Here is an 11246-nt window from a genome sequence, read left to right on the forward strand (position 1 = left end):
TATTTCAATTTTGACACAAGGTGACCAAAAATGTTTGATGGAATTGCATTTACCGACGCAGTTTTACAGGCTCACTTTTTCTACAAGAAAGGTAACTTACTGCGAACGTGTCGGTGCTTAAAGTGCTTCACTGAGCTGAGATTAAATCGAGATAAATTAAATTAAAAAGAAAATCTGGATTAAAAGTTTAGATCATCTCGGCTGTTTCTGAAAAGCTAGCTTCTGGCCATTACAAAGGCAAAGTCTGAGGTGTGGAAAAAATGACGTAAAAAAAAAAACGTATAAAACTCGTAACGCGAATGATGCATGTTGGTACAGTCACGTTGGCCACCATCCACAATAATGTCGGGTTCGGGCAGAACAGGAATGGCCAATGGTCCATGGCCAATCAGAGGCGGGCTCCGCCCTTCACGATCTGGTTTAGAATATAACACAGACCTAATACGGGTTTGTTGTGTGAAACACAGTGAGTTAACCAGACTGGTGCAGCAAAGCGTTTTTATTTTAGTTGCATATGTGACCAAGACCCTGATTCTGGGTAAAAGGGGCTTGTGGGGACCTGGGTCATCCCAGCGAATACCCAGTCATTTTAAAACGTGTGACACGCAAAAACTCCTCTTTGAGAACCTCTTACTGGTTGTGATCTCACTTGTCTTTCTCAATAAATATGTTACAATATTCTTCATCTTCGGAGCAGTTCCAACGTTGGAGGAAACTCTCTTTCCTTCAGCTTTGCTTGGGGCTCTGTAGGCCATTGGTCAAGGTTTATGTCATTGTTCTGGTGGGTTACATGCCCAGAACACCCCAAGAACCACAGGCACCAGCCTGTTCTTATCAGACCCTCCCCATCTCCCCTTGGCAACAAGTCCGGAGCAAAACTACTCCCACATATCGACCACTCCTGTGCAGAGTATTTCTTATTCCCCTTCCTGGAGCAGCACCAGCAGCGATACATCAGTTCCAGCCGCCCTCGCTCCCAAGCTGCCACATACATCATTAGTGTATTAACAAGCACCTGAACGGAATTAAAGCTGGTCTGCTGAGATGTCAGGGCGAGGACATCTAGCCACGTGCTTTTCATATAACCTGGACATGTAATGTCCTCCAAATGTGTGCGGTTCCTGTTGAAGCTTTTTTTTTATATTCAAACTGAAGGTGACGCATGGAGAAGTGAGCAAACATTCCAGCCAACCAGAAGACCAGCTGTGTATCATGCATCATGCTTGGGGCAGTGGTGGCCCAGCAGGTAAGGAAGCGGAATCGGAAGGTTGCCGGTTCGATTCCAGAGCCGCCAAGGTGCCAGCGAGCAACGTACCATCCTCACACACTGCCCCCCCGGGCGCCTGTCGTGGCTGCCCGCTGCTCATTAAGATGACGTGTTAAATGCAGAAGACGCATTTCGTTGTGTCACCGTGTGATGTGTCCGGCTTCACAATGCCAATCACTTCACTCACTCATGCACATGACAACACAGATTTTTTCCCCCCAATTTGTATGCTTAAAAAAACTGAAATCATGTGTAAATAATGTTTCGTCGATTTAATTAAACTGTGTTGAGGATGCAAATTATTTCACCGCTGAAGCTTGAAATTTCTGAGTAAAATGAACACGTTTTCTTGTTGAGCACGTGGTGTGCAATTCCCGCGCTTCATCAGACGATGGCGCCACTACGCAAGGACCGCGCCACGCCGGGACGGCCGCTCGCAGCGGGGCCGTCAGGGCGACGTTCCGATAACGCGACACGGAGCGAGACAAGTTAATAACACGATGAGATTGCGCGCACAACACAAAAAGAACGAACGAAAACGTGACGGAAGAACAAACGCCCAGCTGTCTAGAGGACAAACGACGATACGGTACATCCGACACAAAGTATGGGTCACGGAGGTGTCACATGTGAACCGAATGAGGTCAGGTGCGCAGCGCAGCGGACGGACGGCGCTCCGGGACCCGATTTGGACACCGGCGAGGTTGCCAGATCCTCTTTCCCCAATGCTGCCGACAAGCCTCCCGGAACGGGCCGCGCTTCACGCGTGGAACCGACCGACCTGGCAACGCGGGCCTCGTTCTGATTGGACGGACCCGTCGTTCCGCCTGAATGGGCCGCGCCGCGATTGGCTGCGGCGCGATTGACGTCACGGCCCGGAGGAGGCGTGCCCTGGATGTCCTGCGCTGTCAGTGACACATGTAGCGCACAGAGCGACGCGAGGGAGACGGGAACGCGTCGTGCACTTTTCCACGGAGTCCGAGGAGCGGCGTGGGAATTACGGACGCGTCGGTCTCTGCCGGGCTTGCTTTTTAACCAGCTGGTCTGCGGCGAGGACGAGCGGCGGACCGCAGCGGCGCAGCACTTTGGAAATATAATCCGAGAACTCCATTTTCCTCCCGCCGCCGCCGCCGCCGCGCCGTCAACTTTCACGCTGAAATAAAAGCCGCGCACCGCTCCCCGTGTCCCCGGACGCTGCGGTCCCTTCTTCTCACCCGAATCTGCGCGGCGGAAACATTCAGCCATTACATTTAAAGGAGAGAAAAGAGGTGAGTGCGCGTCAACTTGGGCGATGCGAATTCCACGCGTGACGTCCGTCGTTTTTTTTTTTTTTTTTTTTTTGCGCAGGACGTCGCGACCCGGTCCCGCCGTTTAAGTTAAAAACTTGACGAATCGGGACGGTCCGCCGGGGCGCTGCCGCGTTTTGACGGCGTTCCACGCGAACCGCCGGCCAATCGCAACACCGCAGCGTCCCGGCGCGCGTCACGTGGAATTCCGGCCTTTAACGGCGTGGAAAAAGGGGTCGGGTGAGATCCACTGGCCGTGAAATGGTGGGGCGAGGAGCAGATTAGGACGAACCTGGCAGAACAGAGACAGGAGGTTGTTGCTGCTGGTGGCAGGAGAGGCGAGATGAAGGCTTCTGGAAGGTCAGGGTTCCAGCCTGGACTCTTTATTATTTTGGTGCCAGACCATGTGACCTCCGTGGAGAAGTACAATGCTCCCCCAATTCCTGCCTCACAACACCTCTCTTTACGGTCTGGTCTGAATGGGGGGGAAGATAAAAGGGTCCTAACAGCCCCTCTCCCCGTTTTCCGCCCACAGGGACGATGGTGAATCCCGGAGGAAGCGCCCAGCCGCCGCCCGTGGGCGCCGGCTCCCTGTCCTGGAAGAGGTGCGCGGGGTGCGGCGGGAAGATCGCCGACCGCTTCCTCCTGTACGCCATGGACAGCTACTGGCACAGCCGCTGCCTGAAGTGCTCGTGCTGCCAGGCCCAGCTGGGCGAGATCGGCACCACGTGCTACACCAAGAGCGGCATGATCCTCTGCAGAAACGACTACATCAGGTGGGTGTCGGGGACGTTCTGCAGGGTTCTTCAGCCAGGGTTCGTTTTGTGAGACGCGCTGCTGACCTTTGACCTCGGTGGAATTTTTAAAAGGGGTCCGTCGCCTTGCCCAAAGAAGCGAAGCTTTAATTAGCAAAAAGGGCCCTTTTCAAATATTTATGCGGGCGTCTGAGCGCGGGGACGGCGCCCATGTCTGAGGGATTCCGCTCTGGCTCCGCCTCCAGCGCTCAGCCCGGGTCGGAATCTCTCAACAGCTTCTGGAAGGTTCCACAGGATTCGGTTCGTTCTCGTTTCTTTAAAAAATGTTTATTCGTTACGCCCTCGGCTGTAAAGTTCAGTTCCTTCAGTCGGTGGAGTTGAAGTTGGGTGGGAGCTACGTGTGTGTGTGTGTGTGTGTGTGTGTGTGTGTGTGTGTGTGTGTGTGTGTGAGAAGCTCAGACCGACAGGTGTCAATGAAACCGGACAGGGGGCGGAGCCAGGCCCCTCACTCTTTGCACTCGAAAGGGATGCCGAGCGAGGGGGGCGTGGCCCCGCGAGGGTGAAAGTGAGTTGCCACGCCTTCCTGCTGGTAATGAGCGAGTTAACACAGGCTTCATGCAAAAGAGAGAGCGAGAGAGAGAGAGAGGGAGGAGAGAGAGAGAGAAAAAAAAAAAAGGAAAACATCTGACAGCGAGTCCACACAATTAAAAGCTTTAATTAGAGTCCCCCTCCATTTTCCTTTAGTCCTGATGGGTTTTATCTAATGAGATCTGGTCTCTGGCTCCGATTCGCTCCGAATGACGTGTCCGAAATGAATGAGAGCCGCATCGCAAACAAAACATTTAATTAACCAAATTGGCTTTTGAGAGCGAAGGAGGGCGGGAGAAGCGAGGAGGATGAGGAGGAGGAGGAGGATTATTGCGAAGGCCCCGTTGCCTTGTGGGCTTTTAAAGGTGCCACCCTTTGTGTTCCGCGACTGCGGTGTAAATAATGGCCATGCTGCCATGATATTTTATCGGCGCAGCAGCTGCACAGTGGAATTAAAAAATCAGAAGAGGACGTGGAAGATGACGCCCGTCTTCACGTTGCCGCGCGGGGGACGCGCCGGCCCTTTAATTGAATGGGTCGGGGTAATTAAATGGCACTTCTCCGACGGAACACGCGAGGTAAATCTAATAGTCGGGTTATTTAATATCCCTTTGAAGCCTGGCCGCTCCGGCACTCTCGACGGCGCTGCGGCATGCGAACGGTTAGAACCGGGGAGAACCTGGGACCTCAAATTAATTAAACCGCGCGCAATTTGGGGGGGGGTTAATCTTGATTTGTCATATCGGAATTAATTCGGGGGCCGGATCTGTTACTCTGAATTAACCGAGTGTAATTTGGCTGGATTGTGCACCCCGAAAACGCCCCGGTTAAGTATCAATACAGCCGGCTGCTTTTAGGGCTCCCTGGCAATGGGGGTGCTGACCTTTCACCTCGCGGTCACTGTAGACAGACGGAACGGACCTGGCCGAACGACTCGGTTAGCGGCAAATCGGTAAAAGACCACAGGAAGTGGACGGAGGGGACAGACCCGGAATCCTCCAAAAAAACGCCGCTGCAGACCAGGAATGCGTCACCGTGCGTTCCGATCCGTTCTAATCACAGAAACGACCGATTTCACCGTAACGTAGCTTCTCCTCAGAATAGCTGATGCTGTAAATATATTTTTATTCGCACAAGAGTCAAGATTGTACGTCTGTGAAAGAAGCTGCGGCGTTCTGGACGTCCGCAGTGTTAATAATCGGTGAAGATATGATGGAACCCAGACGTCGTATTGTATTAAACCGCTGAACGTATGTCGTGATGTTGTGAGGAGGGTCGTGGTTTTAAGCAGATTCAGGCAATTTCAATCTCGTCTCGTAATTGGCCGCCGGCGGCGGCGTCGGGCCGTTTGAAGCCACTCGCTTGATGTCACCCCGCCCCCGCCCCCCCCCCCGGACTCGTGTGACACGGCAGCGACGGCCCGGAATTACACTGTTGTCACCGGCCTACAACTAATTACTTTTGAAATTGAGTTTTGATTGAGCACTTCCAATCGATGCCGCGGCCACATTTGCTTCTGGAGCTCCCCGCCGCTTTACTCGGGGGGCGGGGCCAAACCACTCTCGTTTATCCGCTTCCTGTTTGAAGGAGTTTTTTTTTTTTTTTTTTTTTTTTTGCCGGCAGTAACCACCCCTCTGCCGACTCCCTCCCTCTCCGGCGCGTGTCAGATGCCGCGGTCGTATTTGATTGCGCAGGAAAAGTGCGGTGATGGAGCAAACGCCCGGTGAGATATGATGACAAATGGGTCCAGATCCCGGCAAATTACTTTCCGCTCAAATCGAAAATTTCATTCAGTTTGTTGCTCGGCGAGATGAAGTAATCTAAATTGTGGACTCGCAAGGTAGATAGAAGGGAAGCCAGAGCAAGCATTTCATTATCAAGCGGCGCGGCGTGGGCGAGGGAGGGCGGGGGAGAGTGAGAGAGAGAGAGAGAAGGTTTAGGGACGAAAGAGATGAGCAGAAGCAAATCTAAAGTGTTGACACCGTGATTGAAAAGGTTAACCCGTGCACATTATACGTCGGGCGCGGAACTGGCGGCGCCGCTCGCCGCAGTCCACGGCCCGCCGTCCAATCACGTCCCCTCGCGGCCTGATTGCTCGCGTCCCCGCTTATTATCAGGCCGGGGAAATGGTGCGTTAGTGGATTTTTACGTTACGGCTGTAAAATTGTGTACGAACCCGCAGGTGGAAGCTAATGTTTTTTTTTTTTTTTTTTTTTTTCCTGCAGACTTGGGCTAATTGGAGAAGGTTGCTGTTAATAACACTCGTGTGTGTGTGTGTGTGTGTGTGTGTGTTTTCTCGCAGGTTATTCGGCAACAGCGGAGCTTGCAGTGCATGTGGCCAGTCCATCCCGGCCAGCGAACTCGTCATGCGGGCACAGGGTAACGTGTACCACCTCAAGGTGAGCCGGCTGACCTCTGACCCCCCCCCCCCACACACACACGCAGGGGAAACATGCGTTTCATTCACAATTTATCAGAATAACACACTTCCATGAAGACACTGTGAGCATTAATCACGTCATAACGGCAAATTAATATTCTTACTCGTCATAATTACAGGATCAGTCACATTATGAATCATATCATCATGTTGCTGAGATTGTATTTAGGCCAAGGTAACAGCACAAGGCCACAGACAAACACAGTGAAACAGCACAGCCAGAACACCGTTAATGGCAAAATGGGGGGAAAACAGAGCAAATGGGTGCGGGTGAAGAGGAAAGGAAATGAACGTTTCATTCTAATGCTATTATAAACTCCCTGACAGGGCATTTGTTTGTTATAAAGTGGGCGCCGGCGAAAGCTCCAGAAGATTCATTAGCATATAAATATCTTTCAGCTGTACTAATAATTTCATTATTACTATCTTATTAGTCACCGAATATTTGGACTTGCACATGAATCATCATCCACTTGTGTGGGAATGTAATCGCATCAGACTGTGTGTGTGTGTGTATGTGTATGTGTGTGTGTGTATGTGTGTTACCACTTTTTCCATATTTAGAATTAACTCTGTGTAAATTAGGATGGTCCCCTTGTTGCTGTGTTCCGGAAGATTCATTAAAAAATTCCACGTCCGTGGTCCATTTAAATTGAAAAAATATTAAGAACATTTCATTGTTTTAATTCCATTTAAACAATAACTGTGTGTTAGTGACACGCCACATTATTAATTTGGACGTTTTTTCCGGAGCTCTGCTGATGTGACTGTGAAAGGCATGCTGGGTAATGTAGTTTCTAACTGTATGCCCCCTCCCTGTTCTTTCTCCGCAGTGTTTCACGTGTTCTACCTGCCGGAACCGACTGGTTCCTGGGGACCGGTTCCACTACATCAACGGCAGCCTGTTCTGCGAACACGACAGACCCACAGCACTCATCAACGGACACTTGAGTTCGCTGCAGACGAACCCGCTGCTCCCAGACCAGAAGGTGAGGGGCTGAATTCTAACCGTGCCGGCTGCTGAGCCGGCGTGGCCAGTGGGCGTGGTCACGTCTGCGTACTAGGAGTGTGGAGAACGTCTGGCCGTGTCTTCCATCGAGAGGAGGGGGCCTGAATGAATCGCCAGTAGACCTGTCCCCGCGTCCGTGTCTCCCCCGGATTCTACCTGTCCGGCCCCGTCAGGCCGGTGCCGGAAGAGCGGGATCGTATCGCCGGGACCTCATTTGTATCAATTAGTGTCAAGGCGGTTAAAATGAGAATAGCGCCGTCGCGGGCCCAGACCTAATCACCACGCGGCCGCCTTTTTACGCGTCGTATTTCTCTGTGATTACGCACTGACAACGTTGATTAATTTTCCCCTTAACGCGGGGACCTGTGATGGGTGTTTAATCTTGCAGGGGCTGCGTTTTTTTCCCCCCCCCGCCCCGCCGTTCCCGTGCACATCCAATCGGAAATGCCACCTGTGAACTGCGACACGGCCCCCCGGTGCATCCTGGGAAAGGATACGGGCGGAGCTGCCCTTTGAGTGCGTGTTTGTGTGTCTGAGTGCGTTTCACCTTGACTCGGGGAATCGCAGTCGTGGTTGCGGCGGGTTGGGGGGTTTAGAGGGAGGCAGAGAGCTCCATTAAGCCCCCCCCCCCACCTCACCCCCGACCATCAGAGGGCCTTTTAAGGCCGCGTCACTTTTACAAATCAGCACTAAGAGTGCCTCGCTCCTCAAATTGAAAGCCTTTTGCATTATCTAGCTTAATTTTAAATGTCTGGTTAAGCCTCCCGCCTCGCTCGCCCGCCCGCCCTCCCTCCCTCTCCCGTTCGGCGGCTGCCGCGGTAAATATGAGGCCTTATTGTTTATTTATGTGGCGACATCAATTGTAGTGAAAACACCTGAATTATTAATGCTAAAATGCAATCTGAATATTGGCCGCTCTCCGCCTTAATTATGGCGAGGAGTAAATTCTTAAATACGGCGCGGCCGGGAGCAGGAAGGTTGCCGTGGGTGTCTTAACAGCCTGAAGAACCTGCGAATCCCCGTCAGGACTGGTGCTGAAGAATAGGACCATCTGTGCTGAATGTGCCTTTTTAAAATTTTTTATTAGTAGGCGGTATCTGCCACAACATGAAGACCACGGGCATAACGTTGTGTAGGCCCGACCGGTTTAGATGTGGACTCCACTCCCCATGGATGCTTGATTGGATTGAGATCTGGAGTCTCCTCAGATCGTTCTGTGTTGTGGCCGGGCGCACTCCTCCTGCTTGGGGTGTAGTTGGCCTACAACAGTCTCTAGGTTCGTGTCAGCAGCTCGTCACGGTGCCGCCACCCTTCATTGTCATTTCTCTCACCACCAGCATTAAGGGTTTCAGCAGTTTTGGAGACAGTTGCCTGAAACTTGGGTCTTTGGAACTCTCATCGCATTCTGCCCTTTCTTCTGGGTTGGACATGCGAAGGCTCAGTTGTCTAGCATCACGATCTAGTCCTTTACAAAGTTGCTCAGATGAACTCATCTGCTCATCTCATTTACTTCTCATACATCTCATGGCAGCACAGGACACACATTTCAGTTCGACTCTCCCATCATATCGATATCGCATGGATTTGATACCGTATCGGATCAGAAAGGAAACCGGTGTTCTCGCACCATCCCTACTGTTCACCTGCTGCCTGATGCAGCCACCACTGGACCAGACGATCAATGTCGTAGTAGAATTGTACTCTAGTATAGGAGAATAACGAGTGTTCTTAATGACTTTGCATCCAGGTTCTCACTGCTGAGGCTTTGCATGTGCGTGCTTAAGCGTCCTTCAGAACAAAACCGGAAGACCGCTGTTCTAGATCTTCATTGACTTGTCTTCTTTGAGATGGGATGGGGTGGGGTTAAAGTGCGTGAGAGAGAGGCATCTGAATATTACCCTCACTCCCTCCTCGCCCGTCAGCCATTGTTTTTTATTACGTGCGATTTCACGCTGACATAATTGGTGTTGTCCGTGTCCGTGGCGCTAGGACATTTGATTCTCATTTATTAAGTGGAGCTCCTCGTCTCCTCGGCCCCTAATCTCTTTGTTCAGGACAGACAAATTACCTTTCTCATGCCAAGCCCGCACCCAGGGGAACCCAACCCTCCCTGCCTCCGTCATTTTAATTAGCCTCCCCAAAGTGGGGGGGTGTGAGCAGGGGCGGGGGGGGGGCGCACAATTACTAATAGACTGAAAACCCTCTTAGTAATTTGAGGAAAGGAGGGAAAAGTAAATTGCTCCCCGGAATCTCAAAAACAAAGAGCGGAAAAGGAGCGGAGCGAAGTTGCCTGGGCCGTCTGTGAGGAGCCCGACTGGCCAGAAGAAAAATCGATTAAAAACGACAAACTACTTAGTTGAACTTTTAATTTTTAATGCTGAAACTTGCTGTAATAAGCATTTAAAACGGTGACAGGGATGTGGGGGAAAGAGGCTCAGATGGGGTGTGACAGGGAGACGATCTGGTCTGTCACAGTAAATAAATTGGAGTGGGGAAAAACAGTGGTTTGGTTTTCGCAATAGTTTAGTCCATGTCAATTCTGAATTAATTCAGGCGATTACTTATACAGTTGTGTCATGTTAATGTTCTTATCCAGCACCGGTTTCAATTAATACTGTACAATTAAAAAAATAAATCAGAAATTTGGTTTTGCAGTTTATAATTCTAAATATGAATGACATTTTTAATCATTTACTGTGTCGTTCTGAGTAAAGTAACGTGTGTCCCTGCTTGTGTCTGACAGGTTTGTTAGGCCGGACGAGAGCAGCGAGAAGCAGGACGTGTGCCTTCATTTCAGCCCTCCCTCGCTCATTCTCGCTCAAGACCTCCTTCGGACCGCCGCGCCACACCCGACCTGAGCAGAGTCCCGCACACTATACGGTCCCCCTAAACCCCAAGGCTTGTCCCCCAAACACGATACCCTCCCAAACCCGTTCACAAAAAATATAAATAAATAAAAACTTGGACCCGCAGGCGGACGCCGACCCCCCGACCCCGTCTTCACAAGACCCGGAAACGGACTAACGGGAGACTGTTCAGAGCCCGAGGAACTTGAGGAGAGAGACCAAGAGAGAGAGAGAGAGAGAAAGAGAGAGATGGGGGGGGTGTAACGAAACGAGTAAAAGCTGAGAGCGTTTCAGAGAAGGAAAAGAGGAGGAGAACCGAGAACCACAGGGTGTCTCCTGTCTGAAATCTGAACTCGTTCCTTCTGTTCTGAATTTCTGAAATGTATTTCCCTTTTTTCTTTGTCCTCCTTTACTCCACCACATGGTATCTCTTCTTTCTATATTTCATGTGTTGTAAAGGGAAATTCAGACTCGATGAGCAGAATAATATGTGGCTTTTTTTGTGAGAAGAAGAAGAAGAAGAAGAAAAAAACAAAAAAAAAAAAAACGAATCATGAACACTTGGTGTATTTGTAAAACTACCATGTATGTATGCATGTCAATGTTTTTGTCCCATCGTGGCTCCCGTACACGTGACCTTTCACCCCAAGCCCCAAACATGTAGAGATCTCCACCTGCCCACTTATAATGCCGAATGAAAGAGAAGTCTATTTGTGATATTTTCAGAGACAATTGCTCCAGTATGGTGTATTTAATTAATAAAAAAAATTAAGATAAAAGAAGCCATTTGTTTTTTTTTTTCTCCCCATTTTCTTTTGTTCTTTCAAGTTCGCTGCCAAACCACTAACCACAGGAGAAATGAAATATGAAGTCGGGCACATCCTCAGCCGGGACCTCCTCCTCGATTCGCCCCGATCTGCCAGCCGGGCCTTCAACCGCTCCGATTGATCCGTACACGTCCAGAAGCTTCAGGATCACCAGCGTCGGATTACGCTTCCACCAACATGTGTGATTGTCACCCACATGGTGTCCTCTCATTTTCTCTTTTAGGTTGT

General features: G+C 50.6%; 1 protein-coding gene across 1 annotated transcript; it reads left to right on the plus strand.

Annotated features, from left to right (window-relative positions):
* The first annotated feature begins 2144 nt into the window (after positions 1–2144).
* Positions 2145–10728, plus strand: lmo4b (LIM domain only 4b). The gene is made up of 5 exons (XM_028963026.1): positions 2145–2535; positions 3089–3329; positions 6199–6295; positions 7170–7325; positions 10089–10728. Exons 2-5 carry the CDS (start codon positions 3094–3096, stop codon positions 10095–10097), a joined length of 498 nt encoding a protein of 165 aa, XP_028818859.1. The 5' UTR covers positions 2145–2535; positions 3089–3093; the 3' UTR covers positions 10098–10728.
* The last annotated feature ends 518 nt before the right edge of the window (positions 10729–11246 follow it).

The sequence above is a fragment of the Denticeps clupeoides genome, chromosome 19 (assembly GCF_900700375.1).
Source record: "Denticeps clupeoides chromosome 19, fDenClu1.1, whole genome shotgun sequence".
NCBI lineage: Eukaryota > Metazoa > Chordata > Actinopteri > Clupeiformes > Denticipitidae > Denticeps > Denticeps clupeoides.

Bases quoted from the DNA above. Each gene is read 5' to 3' on its own strand.
- lmo4b (XM_028963026.1), top strand. From the start codon at position 3,094: ATGGTGAATCCCGGAGGAAGCGCCCAGCCGCCGCCCGTGGGCGCCGGC. The intron at 3,330-6,198 runs GTGGGTGTCGGG...GTTTTCTCGCAG, and splicing joins TGCAGAAACGACTACATCAG to GTTATTCGGCAACAGCGGAG. The intron at 6,296-7,169 runs GTGAGCCGGCTG...CTTTCTCCGCAG, and splicing joins GTAACGTGTACCACCTCAAG to TGTTTCACGTGTTCTACCTG.